General features: G+C 45.0%; 1 protein-coding gene across 1 annotated transcript; it reads left to right on the plus strand.

The window, feature by feature from the left end:
- Window positions 1-3,488: 3,488 nt before the first annotated feature.
- On the plus strand, window positions 3,489-17,613 carry CIBAR2 (CBY1 interacting BAR domain containing 2). The gene is made up of 10 exons (XM_081963109.1): window positions 3,489-3,610; window positions 5,552-5,786; window positions 6,863-6,931; window positions 7,991-8,092; window positions 11,128-11,235; window positions 12,638-12,713; window positions 13,550-13,692; window positions 14,966-15,079; window positions 16,072-16,176; window positions 17,369-17,613. The coding sequence occupies exons 1-10, from the start codon at window positions 3,591-3,593 to the stop codon at window positions 17,495-17,497; spliced, it is 1,101 nt and encodes a 366-aa protein (XP_081819235.1). The 5' UTR covers window positions 3,489-3,590; the 3' UTR covers window positions 17,498-17,613.
- Window positions 17,614-17,637: the final 24 nt, after the last annotated feature.

The following is a 17,637-nucleotide window of genomic DNA, read 5'->3' on the forward strand; positions in this document are numbered from 1 at the left end:
TGCTGGAAACCAAACAGGCTGGGGTTTCTGTAACTCACAGGATCAAGAAGAAAAGGGCCCCCCGTTTTCTCTAAGATGCTGGATTTAAGATGCGGAAAACTCACATAAGCAATCAGAACCTTCACCCTGCAGTTATGAGCATTCCCTGGGACTTTCTGCCCAAGGATACCAGCAACGCAGAGCAATCCTTTTGGAGATGGGGTTTAAAACATTTTCTTCTTCGACTGATTTTGGAGGCTGTGTACCTACAGGCTGGATTGACCCTGTGTGTGTGTGTGTGTGTGTGTGTGTGTGTTGATGTGTGCATGTACACACACAACCTCAGAGGAAGTCCAGCCTGGCACACACAAAACAGGGGAGGGGGGAAGGGTTTCAGCCTGTAGTCAATAACTAATTGGAACTTCACCCTTTAGGTGTAACTTTCCATGTATTTGGGAAGCCCGAGAGGTGAGAGGCACGTTCTCCTCTCCCGTCCCCTTGTGATATTAATACAACTGAGTGAGTCCAGAGGTATTTCGCGAGAAGACGCCTCCACTCCTCTGCTCACAATAGAATCCCTTAGGCCACCAGGCTTGAAATTTTGGCCTTGGACAACCTGGAACTACGCCGTCTACAGTTAGACCTAAGTGTAGTACACAAAATTGTCTGCTACAACATCCTACCTGTCAGTGACTACTTCAGCTTCAATCACAATAATGCACAGGCAAACGATACAAACTCAAGGTAAATTGCTCCAAACTCGATTGCAGAAAATATGACTTCAGCAACAGAGTCGTCAACATCTGGAATGCTCTACCCGACTCTGTTGTTACAGCCTCTAAGCCTCACAGCTTCAGCCTTAAACTGTGGACTGTGCACCCCATTCCCAAGAGGTCCGTAAAGGGGGCATGCATAAGCGCACCAGTGTGCCTGCCGTCCCTGGCCTACTCTCTCCATTTATTTGTACTCACTTCCTTTGTTCATGTTCATATTTATACTTATACCTGTTATCTCGTGCATGTTTGACAAACTATCTATCTATCTATCCATCTATCCATCTATCCATCTATCCATCTATCCATCTATCCATCTATCCATCTATCATCTATCCATCTATCCATCTATCCATCTATCCATCTATCTATCTATCTATCTATCTATCTATCTATCTATCTATCATCTATCTATCTATCATCTATCTATCTATCTATATATCTATCTATCATCTATCTATCTATCATCTATCTATCTATCATCTATCTATCTATCTATCATCTATCTATCTATCTATCTATCTATCTATCTATCTATCTATCTATCTATCTATCTGGAGGAAAGTTGTTTCCTGTAGGCAGTTTCCTTAGCCGTTATTTTGAACAGGTCAGTGACAACAATAAGGCATTGCCCGCATTGCAGGACTTCCGTTTGGGGCAGTTTGTCAGAGTGCCAACCTCAGAGAATTTGGCAATTGAGTGCTCAAGTGAACACTGAGCTAACTAAGAAGTCCAGTATGAGGGAATCCCAAAGGTATAAGGAGATATTTATGGCTCAGAGTTGAGCTGTGGGGCTCCTCGGTGCTCCCTGAGCTTGGTGGTTTTCTTGCAGATGTTTTGTGACCCAACTAGAGAAGATCATCAGTGCTAGAAGAGAGTGGGCTTGGTGGTAATGGAGGAAGAGGAGGAGGAGGAGGAGGAAGACTGTGGGGTCCTTGGTGCTCTCTGAAGTTGATTGCTTCCTTGCAGACTTTTCATGACCTAACTAGGGAACATCATTGGCACTGGTGAGAGTGGGCTTTGTTCCCTACAGCAGCTTACCCTGCGCACATTGGGTGGAGTGTGGGTTTTTCTCCTTGGAAGTTCCTTGATTAGGGTATTGTTTTCAGCTTGATTGTTTTTGTAAGGAGGAACTGTTCATGTTCTCCGTGGACAAGAGTGAGATTAGCAGATAAAATGCAAACAGCCCAGACCTTCCTTCCAATCTAGACTCAGCTGCCGTCAACTTCCCTTACTGCTCCTTCGGCTGCTCTTATGCACAGTCTCAGCTGGTAGTCAGAAGGTACAAGTCAGGAGTGACTGTCGCATATTTCCCAAGATTTGGGCATGGCTGGACCTCGGAGAACAGGACACATTCCTTGCCCTAAAATGGCATTCGGGGAATTAAGAGGGGGCAGGGTCCTCCGGGTTCAGTTGGATTGCTGATAACTACAAAAACAGAAGTCCTTGAAGCAATATTTGGAGAAAAGATGCTAGCAACTGCCCGGCTCTCCTCCTACAAATCCTTTTAAATATCCCTGATTGACACCTGGTTGACAATCAGCCATACATGGGCCTATTGTTAGAGGGTGGGGGGGGGAGGAAATACTGCATGGGGGGGGGGGACTTTCCAGCCTTAGTTCTTGCCCACAATTTTTGCCACCCAAAAATCATCACCACCCCTGCACGGAAAGCTCTCTGTCGCCCTCTCCTGGCCCCAGAGTTGCTGGAGTTAAGGGGGACACGATTCTTTATAAAGGGTCTCTAACCAGCTGGCTGGGGAATTCTGGCAGTTGAAGTCCACCAGGCTTAAAGTTGCCAAGGTTGGAGCCCCCTGCTTTATAAGGCACCTCTCTGGTGCTCCCAGGGTCAGGAGTGTCGGGGGTGGGCAGGGGGGAAGTTGCCAAAAAAAAGGTCAAGATAGCAGTCACCATCTATCAGCCCCCTTCAAAGCAGGTCAGATTAGGAAAGCGATGTAATTGCAGGTCAGAATAGCAGAATAACAGAGTTGGAAAGGACTTTGGAGGTCTTCTAGTCCACCCCCCTGCTCAAGCCTTATACCGTTTCAGAGAAATGGTTGTCCAATCTCTTCTTAAAATCTTCCAGGGTTGGAACATTCACAACTTCTGGAAGTAAGTTGTCCCACTGGTTAATTGTTTTCACTGTCAGGAAGTTTCTCCTTAGTTCTAGGTTGCTTCTCTCCTGAATTAGTTTCCATCCATTGTTTCTGCCTTTAGTTGACCCCCCCTCTTCTTTATGGCAGCCCTTCAGATATTGGAACACCGCTATCATGTCTGCAATGTCTGCAAGAAAACCACCAAGCTCAGAGAGCACCAAGGACCGCACAGTCCTTCCTCCTCCTCCTCCTTCCCCCCTCTGCAAACTGATTGCACTGATAATGTTACCTAGTTGGGTCATGAAATGTCTGCAAGAAAACCACCAAGCTCAGAGAGCACCAAGGACCCCTCATTTCAACCCTGAGCTACAAATATTCTCCTTTATTGAAAACAACTCATTGCTCCATGCAGGTGGCCACCTGGGACCAAGCCCACAAAGGGGAACCAAGATGGAATTCTCACGTTGGTCAGCAGAACCAACCCCCCCCCCCAACAACAGCAGGGTTGATCCACATGGTGCAAATATTCAGTCAAGCCCAGCTTCGTAAATTATCTGCCTCCAAGAATCTCTGATCCATGGAAACCAGGAAACCGCTCCCTTTCCCTTGGAGAGATCTTTGTTGATGGGGTCGCCATACCAACCAGGTCAGGAGCAGCACCTGAGAAGACAAGGGTGCAGCTTTCGCTTCACCGTGTTTCCTGCTGCAAAGATCGAGAAGGCCAGCTAAGTTCCCCTGCAAACATGAATGTCATTCTTTTCAGGTAAGGCAGGAGGATTTCCTCTAATCAGAAAGACTCCCCCCTCTTGCAAAACAGACTTAAGCGTCGCTTGTGCTTGTTGGAGGTGCAGAATTTTCTGTGCAGGGAGGAAGATCCGATGGCGGGAGGCTGAAGTGCTGGTGGAAGTCTCTATGGTGCCTTCATTACTTAAAAGGGCAGTATCGATGGAGACAAATAGGTGATTGAGATCTGCCCCAAGGAGCTAAGAATTTAACTTCTGTCCTGGGATAATGACTAGGAGAGAAGAAGAGTTGTGAAGCCAACAAGACTAGTGCATGATTTGAGGAATGGAGATCCAGAGGGAAAGGTGTGAGTTGCAAAGAAAATGTTGGGGGTTTAATTCGCCTGTAGGTGTGCACAAGTCACAAGAAAAGATAGCAATACCACTTCGACTTACGGTAGATATTGCTTCACGGTGCTTTACAACTCTCTCTAAGCGGTTTACAGAGTCAGCGTATTGCCCCCCAACAATCTGAATGCTCATTTTACTGGAAGGATGAAAGACTGAGTTAACTTTGAGCCGGTAAGGATCAAACTGCTGGCAGTCAGCAGAATTATCCCGCAATACCGCATTCTCACCACTGCGCCACCAGGGCTCTTGCACATGACAGAAGGTAGCTACTAAGGTCAAAGCTCTTTCGTCTTGACCTATGGATACACCAAGTTCACTATTTGGAAATTCTGCAGCTACTAAAAACCACTTCCCTCCATAACAAAACATCCACCTGGTAGTTAATTAAATCCAGCTGTCCCACAGCAGCCCCACCCCCCCAGAGTTGCCTTCATGGCTGCCGTCCAGAGGGCAGCAGAAAAAGCCACATCTGGAGGAAACCATCTATGGAAGATCTACAAGCAGGAGGAAGGGATTTCATTCGCATCTACTTCTAGATCAGGGATTCTCCACGGATGGACCATGGTCACCTGGTAGCCCCAGACTTCCTACTTTATGGCCAGTGTCTGATTTCTCATGCATTTCCCTGTTTTCACCAAGCCTCCGTCTCAAGTGACAAAATGTGTACCTCTACGAGAATCTTGCTATTGGGTAGCATATACCGTATTTTTCAGAGTATAAGACACACCTCCCCCCCCCAAGAGTGTGGAAATGTTGGTGTGTCTTATACACCAAATACAGTCATTTTTGGCCACCCTGCATCCCATTTTTGCAAAAAATGGGGGCATTTTTGCCTCTGCCCAGGCCACAGAAGCATTCTGCACAGGCTTCAGCAGGGCTGGGGGGGAAAGCAAAATTTCCCCCGTTTTTGTGAAAACAGCCCATTTTCTGCCCATTTTTCACAAAAATGGGTGCATTTTTGCTTTCCCCCTCCCCCCAGCCCCTGGGTGCCTGGGAGGATAAAAACTTTTTTTTTCTTACTTATTTCTTTGAAATCTTGGTGCTTCTTATACACTGGTGCATCTTAATAGTCTGAAAAATACGGTAAGTTGAAAGAACGAATAAATAAATAACTAGTTAGTCCTTGACGTACAACAGTTTATTTAGTGACCAGTTTCAACAGCACTGAAGAAAGTGACTGATGGCCGTTTTTCACACTTATAGTTGCAGCAACCCCACAGTCACATGATCAAAATGTAAACGCTTGGCAACTGACTCATATTTATGATGGTTGCAGTGTCATCCCCTTTTGCAAACCTCTGACAAGCAAAGTCAATGGGGGAGCCAGACTCACTTAACAACTGTGTGACTAACTTAATAACTGCAGGAATTCACTTAACAACTGGGGCAAGAAAGGTCGTAAAATGGGACAAAAATCACTTAAAAATCACTTTTCAGCTCGGTTGTGGTCAAAAGTCGAGGATTACCAGAGGTTGGACAGATGGCGAAGATTTTTAAAAAAGAAATTGCTTCCTGTTTCAGAGAAACCCAAGCTAAAAAAAAAAAGTTTACGCCTTGTTCCCCTGTTCCAGAGACACCCAAGTGCAAATCATGCAAAACACAATTGCCAATGCCGAGAAATACTTCGGCAGCTTCTGCACCCTGATGGCGGCTTATACCCGCAAGACTGCCAAACTTCGGGACAAGTCCGATATTTTGGTGAAAAAGCTTATCGACTACGCCAACACGGAAAATCCCGAGCTGCGGACGACGGTGAAGAATTTCGCCGAGGATCTGGCCAAAGTACAGGACTACAGGCAAGCAGAGGTGAATTGGGCGATAGAAATCCCTGCTGTACTGAAATGTCTTTGAATATGAGCAGCTCAGGTTGGGAGTTACGTTGTTGGTTTGAGCTCCGCGCTTGGCTCCAGATTGGTTGCAAACGTTGCGTCCCCATTCGAGGAGACGTCGTCAGTGCAAACCCAAAAGCGCACTGATGACGTCTCCGCAAATGGTGACACGACGTTTGCAACCAATCTGGAGCCAAGCTCGGAGCTCAAACCAACAACATGCATTATGCACGTCACACCCAGGAGCAACAAGTCTTAACCTCTAAAGGAGGGGTGTCCAAACTTGGGAACTTTAAGACTTGTGGACTTCAACTCCCAGAATTCCCCAACCAGCCTGGGAGTTGAAGTCCACAAGTCTTAAAGTTCCCACGTTTGGACACCCCTGCTCTAAAGGAACATTTGTCCTCTACAAGAAGGAAAGGAAAGATTATGGACCGACATGGTTAGGATGTGAGATGGAGGGATGTTGATTTATTTTAGGGAATAACTAAAAGGGCTGCACTGATTTCTGCCTGTATGCTATTACTCAAAGGGTACATCCTGTTTCCAACAAGGAGCAGAGAGATATGGGGTAGATGATTACAAAGCTGGGGTACAAAGGTTGTTGTACCAGGAAGATCAGTGTAGATAAGATAATTCTGCTAACCCCTGGTTTGTGATCCTACCTTCCCTTTCTAGCATTCTGGGAGTTGAAGTCCACCCACGTTGAGCAATATGGCACTAGGCCAAGCCTCTCCAACCTTGGCAACTTTTAAGGCTTGTGGATTTCAACTCCCAGAATTCCCCAGCGTGGCTGGGGAGCTGAAGTCGACCTATCTTAAAGTGGCCAGGGTTGAGCAATATGACTTTAGACTGTCCTGACCACAACTCCCAAAGTTCCCAGCCAATAGTTGACGTGACACATCTGGAGCGCAGCTGTTAAGTAGCAAGCTTCAGTGCAGACAGGAGGCCACGAGCCAACTACCAAGGCATTTCTTTAGCAGGACGTTGCTCAGGGGTCTCTGCTGGTGGACGGTGACCTTTGAATAGTGGCCAACACTATTTCTCATTTAGGTGGAGCGGCTGGAACAGAAAGTCGTTGAGCCTTTCAAGATGTACGGAGTGCTCACCAAACAAGCCAAGGTAAGCAATTCGGCTCTCCTTTTTTAGCAACCCTGCACCGAGCCGACAACAGCAGAACCCGGGCCCAAATAGAGAGCTGAGCTGGATGTGTCATTCAGGGCATTTCTCCCATTCTGCTTAATCAGAAGGTCCAAGGACGGAAAAGTGATAATGAGGGAATCCCGTCCTTTCAATCTTTTCTCCATGAAGGCTTCGCAATTTATGCCTATTAATGCCAGATGGAAGCTAAGCAGCTATATCGCTACAAGAAAAGGGCTCCTGGTTTCCTCAATTGCCTACAGAGCAGGTGGGCAATCTTTTTTTGAGGGGGGGGTGCCACGCTGAAGGGCGACAATGGGTAGGACAAAGATGCAAAGTGCGGAGATAACCTTCTTTGCTGGTGTCACTTGAAGTGGTGATAGCACTTAGTTCAGTTTTCTGTGTAGGGAATATGTGAGTTTTTGATGCTCTCTGAGCTTCTTGCAGATGTTTCATAACCCAACTAGGCAACCTCATCAGTGCTAGGAGCGAGGTTTGTGGAGAGGAGGAGGAGGAAGATTATGGGGTCTTTGGTGGTCTCTGAGCTTGGTTGTTTTCTTGCAGATGTTTCAGTATCCAAACTAGGTAACATCATCAAGTCATGAAACTTCTGCACGAAAACAGCCAAGTTCAGAGAGCACTAAGGACCCCACCGTCCTCCTCCTCTCCTTACACCTCACTCCTTCTAGCACTGATAATGTTCCCTAGTTTGGATAATGAAACATCTGCACAAAAACAGCCAAGCTCAGAGACCACCAAGGACCCCACAGTTCAACCCTGAGCTATAAAGATTCTCTTCTACTGAATATGTATTTTTCATTGACTTTTGCCCTACCCTCCAAACCACAGTTCCTTTGCTACCCTGCTTTTATTCAACCACTTTTCTTGAATTCAGACAGCAAATTACAAGGCCTGGGCTTACAAACCAGGTTTGCCCAACATGTCCATCTGTAAAGACGCCACTCAGTTACACATTGGCCAACATAAAATGTTTTCACCCCTTTGGGGCCAAACAGATTTTTTCTTCCTTGCCTTCAACAGACCGAGATTAAAACATTCAGCAAAGCCAGGAAGACTGAAATAAAGCAGCTAGAGAAGCTGGAGAAAATCAGGCATAAGTCACCCTCCAATCAACATATGATTGTATCCTTGACTGAACATAATTGGGTCAAATTCTCCATTGGCTTCTGCAAATGTATTTACTGTTATTTATTCCAATGTTTCTCAACCTTTGAAGATGTGTGGGACTTCAACCCCCAGGATTCCCCAGCCAGCTATGCTGTGCTAGGCTATGCTGGCTGGGGAATTCTGGGAGTTGAAGTCCCACACATCGTCAAACTGCCAAGGTTGAGAAACACTGATTTATTTATTAAATTTATTTGCCAACTATCTCACTGTGGGGCTCTCTAGGCGGCTTAGAATAATGATGGAAGAAAATGAGAGGGGTGTAAACAGAAGTAAAATAAACAAACCATAAAATAGACAAAAAAAGGAACACAAGGAGAATAATACAGGTAGTTCTTGACTTACAACTGTTCATTTAGTGACCAAAGTTACAACAGCACCCAAAAAAAGTGGCCTATTTCTGTTTTTCACACTTATGACTGATGCAGAAACCTGAAGAGCCGGTGATCAAAATGCGGATGCTTGGCAGCTAATTCATATTTATGATGGTTTCAGAGTCCCACTGCAAAGTCACGGAGAAATCAGATTAATTTAACAACCGTGTGGCTAACTTAGCAACTGCAATAATTCATTGAACAACTGTGGCAAGAAAGGTCGTAAAATGGGGCAAAACTCACTTAATGACTGTATCGCTTAGCAACAGAAAAATGCACCTGTACAGCAATATGATAATCAAAAAGATGGAAGGAAGGATGGAGAGCAGAGAGAGAGGGGTGTGTGTGGAAGTGGGGGTGTCTCTGCCATCAATCCAGCAACCCCATCCAGTGTGGAACTCCCCCATTGGACCCCGGAGGCCAACTGTACCCCAGTCTCCCCAATACCCCACGATCACTGAATTCAGATTTTCCCAAGGACAACCAGACCAGGAAGCCCAATTTAAGGGTTTTTTGTTTTTTGCCAAGGGAGGTTTGTGTTAGCAAAATGATTTCTTCTGAAAACTATCCACAAAGCAGCTGAAAGGATTGGAAACAGACGTGCAAAGGGAGGGGGAAATATCCCTCAAACGAGGAATGCCGATAGACAATTAATTTCTCTAGCTTGCTACCAGCAGCCCCGAGAAGCTGAGTGAGAAAACCCACAGGGACATAGTTTAATGCACAGAGGTGCCAAACCTCACTCACAGATGGGCAAGCTGTCGGTTTGAGTTTCTCTTTTTTTGCAAATATTGTCAAGCAATGTCTTTTTTTTCAATTCTGTTCCACGTCTGAATTGGCCAGATCTTTCCTAAACTTCACACAATAATATGTGCACCTTGGTTCACCTTTTCCAAACTGCTGGTTTTTTGTTTTTGTTTTGGTTGCAATGTTGCCAGGCGATTCAAATTTCATCTATCATTTCCTCTGCAGGAAAGCTTTTGTGCCACATTTTCATAAATATATGCTCTTTTTTTTGCAACCGTTCCTTGCGCACATTACATTACAATATATTATGTTGAACTGAACAGCTATACGTTGAGGAAGCCTAAATCCGCACGTTAACTAGGTTTTGGATTTGCATTCTAATTTGAAATGCAAAATTAAATAAGTTTACATCCAGATGTAAGTTAAATAATTCCCCTACCCCATGTTTATGGATCGCAGGGCTACAGAGCTAAAACAAGAGATTAAAAATATGCCACAGAATCCTAGTTAAGTCAGATGCTTACTGCTGTTCTAGATTTTAGCCGAGGAATCTGGTTATTAGGCTGAGCCCAGGAAACCTTTGCATGTATGCAGAAGGCTCAGAAAGAGGTCCATAAGCACTCACAAAAGAGGGAGATAACTGAAGATAACCCCTCCCAAACACTAGCTGTTTTCCTAACATCTATCTCCACGCCTGTTTCTGCAAAGCCAATCAAAATGCTCCCTCTTCACCTTCAGAGTGATAAAAACCTTAAGATTTTCCTGCAAATTCCTTGGGGCCTGCGATTGTCATCAAAACAGCTTCTTAGCATCCACACCTTTAAAATGCCAGCGAGAATGGCAGTCACCTTCTTCCATGAAATATTAAACCTACGGGGGTGGGTGGGGGGAGGAGAATAAGATCTTGCTGGGGAAAGACACCACAGGATAATCCTGAGAGATTAAAAAAATAAGATTCTTTTTTTTAATCATGCTTCTTCCTGCAGATATTTTAGGCAGGATATTGAAGAACCAAATACCAGTAGTAACAGACAGACACAGAGAGAGACAGACAGACAGAGACAGAGAGAGACCAAAATTAAAGGTAGCAGCTCGGAAAAACAAGGATTTGGGAAAATCCTCTGGAGGGGAGCAGAGCAGGTCGAGCAGCTGTAGGAGCTAATTTGGTGTTAGCGGTGAAGATGCTGGATTAGCAATCAGGAGGTGCTGAATTCTGTTTCTCCTCTGGGCAGGGAAGCCAGGTGGTTAACTTTGGGGCCAGCCCCTTGCTCTCAACCCCTCAATAACTCAACACCTGCCTGTTGTGGGGAAAACAGGAGGAGAGAGTATTAGAGTATTGTACAAAGTAAAAGTGCATGAATTAAATAATAATATGGGGTGAGAAAGACACCTGGAGATCGGTGGAGAGGGGAGAAAGACAGATGGTGGCATGAATCACCCATCATTTTGTTATTAGTTGTGAAGTTGTGTCTGACCCATCACAACCCCATGGACAATGTTCCTCCAGGCCTTCCTGTCCTCTCCCATCCTCTGGAGTCCATTGAAGCTCATGCCGACTGCTTCAGTGACTCCATCCAGTCCCTTCCTTCTCTGCCGTCCCCTTCTTCTTCTGCCCTCAATCTCTCCAAGCATTAGGCTCTTCCCCAGGGAGTCCTTCCTTCCTTCCTTCCTTCCTTTCCTTCCCCCCAGGAGGCAGTAGGGAATCAACCCAGAATCTCTTCCTGTCTCCTTTCCCTGAGTTTCTGTCTTTCGCATCATGGTTGCCTAAAACCTCCTGTCTGCCTTCATGGTCATCCTTCTGCCATCTTCACCATCATATTCTCAGGAGCAGGAAATTTTCAGCTACATCTCTCTTGGTTCCTTCCTCCACAGAGGAACAGCTCAGCTTGGTCTTCAGGGACAAAACCTGTGCCCCATAATTCCCAAAAGGCCATGCAGGGAGCATCCAGCCTTTCTGAATTACCAGAGAAAGCTTCGACCGTGGGCTTTGAATCTGCTCGCTCTGGGATTCGTTCCCATGTTTTGACAAAGTCTGTAGACGGCCAGATGGAGCCACATGCCCACACAATGACAGCCCCTCATTTCCTTTCTTCAAAATGTGGTTATGCTTCCCTTTCACCAAATGTTTCCCCACTTCAAGAGATGGAAACAGTCAACCTGAGCATCTGGGAGACTATTTTGTCAGGGTCTAAATGACCCAGCTGTGCTCCAACCTTCATACTATCCTTGATCGGATGATCTGCCCACCTTCTACTCCTTCTGCCTCCCCCATCCCACAAATGTCTCCGCCTGTTGTTTCTCCACCTAAGCTCAACGGGCAAACCTTCCTGTGACGGAGTCTGTGACAGATTCATGGACATGGCTGCCCCCTCGTGTTGAAGTTACTGAATGGCCAAGCCCTCTGTAACTTCTCTTTGCTTGAGAAATGTTATCCATTTTAGTTCAGAAGAGACCAGTTCAAAGGCAGCGTTACCCCCCCCCCAAAAAGGACCTTAGAATGATGCTACTAGACTATTTCTGATCTAGTCTTCCTTTCTCTCCTGAAAGAATCAGTCTTACGAGCTACCTGAAAGGAGCAGCACCCTGCAAAGCATGATGTATGATTTTGCTCTAGAGAAACCATTTATTTTAGCGATGGCTTAGCCCAGCCTTGGTAAGATGGACTTCATCAAAGCCAGAATTGCTACTGTGAAAAAAGTTTCGATACTCAAACATTCTGTTTCCTGATCAGTGGTTTGCCTTGACTATCATCTTCAGTCACAGGTAAGGGGTTTCTTTTCTTGTAGAAGACCACCAAAGACCCAGCAGTATTGTTAAAATGAAGACACGGATGGAGATCCTTGACACAAGAGCCGTTCCCCAGAATAAATCTCCACTGGACACAGTGTTCCAGAAAGGTGTATTCACAAGAGAAGTTCAACTATTTCTTTTTGAAAATGCTTTTCCAATAAGGAGACACACCAAAAGGCAGGATGCTGCAATTCTTCCGTAATTAATGCCACTTCTAGATTTGGGAATTTTTAATAATTTCCAAACAAAAGTTTTAGAGGGCTACCAAGTTGGAGAAAGCTTGACCAAAGGACACCACTAAGTCTCAAATTCAAATTGATCCATGAAAAAACATTTGCCTTTCTTTCAGGAGCTAAAGCAAAGTAATTTAACTGGGCTCTTACAAAGTACCCTATGTCTTCTGCACATTTTCTCCAGAGGGTGTATGAGGGCCCAGGAAATTTATCCCATCTGATACTTTCTATCGTTCATGTAAATTCATGAGCTAAGGAGGCTATATAGACTGACTTGACCCACTCCTAATCCACAGTGTGGGGAGAGTCATCAATACAGTTACATCTCTTTATAAAGCTTTGTGTTCTGTGTGACACAGACCATCATGGCTTGTCTAATGGACAACACTCAAATCAAACTGCAGTTTACGATAATTGCAATAATCCAGCTACAGAGTGAGTGAGAGAGAGTTTAGCAGGATTAAAATGATATTTGATCCAGAACTCGCTTAAGCTTCTGTTTCAAAGCAGACATATAAAATTACTCCAGTAATGTTAAGAATTGGAAATATGTACTGTGTTCCTTTCACTCCAAAATAAAGATGGGGCAACTCTTATAAATATTCTAAGAACAAGCCAGACTCGTTCAAAGTGATGTAGTCCTGTTGAAATCACGCCAAACAAACGGCTTCCCTATAGAATGTGTGAGGAAGCTCTTTATGAAGCCCTCAAAAGACCTGGCTGTTGGATGTCCTCAGAAGGAAGATCAAGCTTTTGACCCAACACAGAAAGAGACGGGTCCAAGGGCCTTGAGATCCTTCCTTGCATCAAATTAGCTACTCGTATCTAGAGAGATACTAGGACCGTGATGATGAACAAATGGCTTGCGTGCCAATCAGATGTGGCACGGAGAGCCCTCTCTGCTGGCACGTGCGCCATCGCCCCAGGTCAGATCTCTGTGATGTTTCTTTTGTGAGCTTCTGCTTCCTGCAGACCACGAAACAGAAGCTCACGAAAGAAAAAGATCTGACCTCTTGCTGCGTGGCTTGTGTTGGGATGCCCCACCTCCCGCCGGCCAACTGTCCTTCGGGTCTCTGCTGGGCATGTGCTCATGTCCATGCACACACACCTTTCAGTTTGGGCATGCACACAAATTTTGGGCACTCGTCTAAAAGGTTGGCCATCACTGTACTAGGAAAATGTGTTCCTCTTATATCTTGTTCAGTACCATTGATGGGGAAAGAGGTGATGTTGTGATGCACCTTCCCCATAAATATCTCCCTGGGTTCCAGGCAACCATTTCATCCAAGTTCCACCCCTTTTTGTCCAGGTTGAGTCTCAAGCACACAAAGCTTCAGTGGACGCAAGCCGGACCACTCAACAGCTTGAAGAGACCGTAGGTGAATTCCAGAAGCAGAAGTTAAAAGATATCCAGGTAATCTCTTTAGGTGCTGCTTGAAAAGCTTTTAAGACTCTTAATCATTTGTGCCTTTGGTGGAGATTAAGATCCCATTTTTTTCCAAATGAAAGCATGTTCAGGTGGGGCTGGGTACAACCTTGTGAAAATGCACAATGTAAAGAGAGCAACCGAGAGAGCAATTTTTTAAATAGACCCATCATAGCTGTATTTCAAAATTGCAAATTACATCAAGCAAACAGACCTAGAGGAATCCTATTTACTGAAAATTATTATCATTTTTAAAAGAAATCTTGATTAAGAGTGCCCAACTCCAAAATTACTCTGGGCAGCTTATACAACATCAAATATTCCCTTTTATTGTCTTTGCAAAGGATTAGAATGTAACATAATATAATGCAACAAAAACAGTATGATAGACCACAGTGGGAAGTCTCACATAAAAACTGAGAAAAATCCATATTGCTATAATTAACCTAAACGTACTGACCTAATCATAAATACTGCAATGGTGGATTATTACTGGATTTGACTATTGCTGGAAAAAATGAATAAAAAATTCAATATTCAGCTTCACTTCTTTTAAACCAACAGAAAGTAGTGCAGCTGCTACAGGAAACCGGGTCTTGTCATTGGCAACTTTGAACTTGCAAAGGGGAACATTGAAAATAAATATACATATCTGATGTAGCACTGGGATGGGAAGGGAGGGAGGGAGAGAGGGAGGGAGGGAGGGAGAGAGAGAATGAGAATGGATGGATGGATAAACAGAGAAAGACAGGAAGACAGAGCAATAGATAAACAGACAGAAAGAAAAAGAAAGAAAGAAAGAAAGAAGGAAGGAAGGAAAGAAAGAAAGAAAGAAAGAAAGAAAGAAAGAAAGAAAGAGAAAGAAAGAAAGAAAGATAGATAGATAGATAGATAGATAGATAGATAGATAGATAGATAGATAGATAGATAGATAGATAGATAGATAGATATATATATATATATATATATTTCGGCAACTTGCTTCCTCCTTTTTGGTTTTTGGAGGCTGTAATTCTGACCTCACAATTACAGTAGCATTAAGCTAGAACAAATGTATATTCCATTATAGAGAAAGCATTTGGAGTTTTCAATTTTCTCTTGCCAAACTTCAGGAGGAAAAGTCCACTTCCCAAATGACTTATTCAGACCAGCCCTAGTGAAGTTGAGAAAATATGCCAGGCATTATTTACAAAGAAACTGGGGAATTAAAAAGACAACCAAGACTCACATTTTGCGGCCGTGCGGCTTCTTTGCCTTACAGAAGATCTTCTTGGATTTCATCGGCATTGAGATGGTGTTCCATGCAAAAGCTCTGGAGGTTTATTCCCAAGCATTCCAAACTCTGGAAAATTATGATTCAGAAAAAGACTTTGAGGTACAAAGCGGCGGGAAAACACAAGAGACTCGGTGGGGTCCATTTGTGGGTCTTGGTGTCCTTCACTCCTGCAACAGCACAAAGGGGCCTGCTGAACTTCTGTCGTCAACATTTGCCCAAAAGGGAAGCCATTCTGCTTTGCATTGTTCTTGACTGGAATTTTGTTTTTTTAAAGGTAGTTCTTGACTTACAACCGTTCATTTAGTGACTGCTCAAAGCTACAAAGTCACTGGAAATGGGAGTTATGAACCGTTTTTCACACTTACGACCGTTGTAGCATCCCTGCAGTCACTTGATTAAAATTCAGATGGTTGGCAACTGTCTCATATTTATGTCGATCCCACGGTCATGCGATCCCCCTTTCATGACCTTCTGACACACAAAGTCAATAGGGGGAGCCGGATTCACTTAACGACCCTGTGACTAACTTAACAACCACAGGGATTCACTGTGGCAAGAAAGGTCGTAAAATGGGGCAGGTCTCACTGAACAAATGCCTCACTTAACTACAGAAGCTCTGAGCTCAATTGTGGTTGTAAGTCGAGGACTACTGTATGTGACCCCTCTCTAAGAGGGGCAAGGGGTTGTACGATGCAGATCCCCCCCCTCCCACTCATTTTATCTTCAGAAGAAGCTAGGAGAGACCTTGCGTGTCTGATCCAAAGTCATCCAGCTGCTCCTTGAAGTTAGACCAGTCTCAGAGGGCTGGAAGGGACCTCGGAGGTCTTCTAGACCAACCTCTCCTCAAGCAGGAAACTTTATAATTATAGGTTCAAGCCCGTAGTCAATATAGCCAAACTATTAAGCTTTATTGGGTGTTTTTTAACCTCTTACGAACTTCACAACATATGTAGATCAGTGTTTCTCAACCTTGGCTACTCTTCAGATACGTGGACTTCAACTCCCAGAATTCCCCGGGGTTCAAAAGTGGGCCTCATCCCTCTAGAGGGCCTGCTCTGGGCCTCCTCAAAATGTGATTCTTGCCTTGACAGGATTTCAGAGCAAAAATACAAATTGCTTCCGGAAGGCTCCCTGACTCCAAGCCAGCCCCTGCCACCAACCCAACCTCCAGCCGTCTGTGGTCCACAGGAGCCCAGGTGAGGAAGGGCAACCTGGGTGCCTTGGATGAGGAAGGGCAACGGGGGGGGGGGGGAATCCCCAGGAAAGGGCAGAAGGATGCATTTTGGCATCCCAAGGACAATAAACCCAAAGAGAGGTTCAAGAAGACTAGGTATTTATGGAGATTCTCCGTCCTTCAGGTCGTGGGTGTCCCAAAGGTGCTTTTTTTTCAAGAGGCAATTGGGCTTTTCCTTGAAGAGGTTTCGCTCCTCCTCCAAGAAGCTTCTTCAGTTCTGAAGAAAAAGAAGAACTGAAGAAGCTTCTTGGAGGAAGAGCGAAACCTCTTCAAAGAAAAACCAGAAAGCCCAGTTGCCTCTTGAAAAAAAGAAGACGACTCGGTATTGCGTAGCTGCAGCCTACATAAGCTGCACAGGTCACAGGGAAAAAAACACACCCCAAAAATAAATTATGGGGGGGGGAGGAGTCAACTGTCACCCCAAAGGGCAAGGAGCAAGAGGCAGAGCCAGGAAACAAAACCATCATCCACAGCCTTCGGTCCCACCAAGCAATGCAATCCCAAGAATGAAGAGAGCAGCTCTTACACATGTTGGTCAGTTGCTTGGAGCCGGTTTCTGGTCTCCACCCGGCGCCAGCTGCTGCTCGTCAAGGGCTGATTGGCCAACTGCTGCTTGTCAAGGGCTGATTGGCCTACTAGGAGCCAATGCTTGCTCCCAAGTAGACTCAAAGTGAAAGCTTCCAAGCCAGAATTAAAGCTTTAAGCCAGTGTTTCTCAACCTTGGCAACTTGAAGATATCTGGACTTCAACTCCCAGAATTCTGTTCCACTGATTAATTGTTCTAACTGTCAGGAAGTTTCTCCTCAGTTCTAAGTTGCTTCTCTCCTTGATTAGTTTCCACCCATTGCTTCTTGTTCTACCCTCAGGTGCCTTGGAGAATAGTTTGACTCCCTCTTCTTTGGGGCAACCCCTGAGATATTGGAACAATGCTAGCGTGTCTCCCCTAGTCCTTCTTTTCATCAAACTAGACATGTCCCGTTCCTGCCACCGAGTGATGGAGATACCCAAAAGATGGCGTGTCCATAAAATGAGATGTTTTGGGGTGGGGGAGAAATGCCTCCCAGGGTCAAAACACGATCTTGGTACTCATCATTACAGCAATCATGGCTTGTGCTCGCATAATGTAACCATAGTTCTCTTTGTCCCCTCTCTAGTCTGTCCATAGCACGCTCCAGAACCTGACATTTGTGGAGACTGATGGGGGATCTGAAGAGGAGCAACCCCAAGATTTCAGCACCACTAAGCATCCCCAGATCTGGCAGGTGACCAGCAGGACCCCCTGACAGATTTCTCCATTTGTGAATTTAGATCCTTTTTGTTCCTCGGCCAGGTTTCTTTGCCCCTTTAAGGCCTTCCTCCAGCTCAGTACCCTCTCCCTTTTCCACACCCCCAAACATGACATCACAATAAAACTATTTGTTTT

This window comes from Natrix helvetica (assembly GCF_964273705.1).
Source record: "Natrix helvetica genome assembly, chromosome: 10".
NCBI lineage: Eukaryota > Metazoa > Chordata > Lepidosauria > Squamata > Natricidae > Natrix > Natrix helvetica.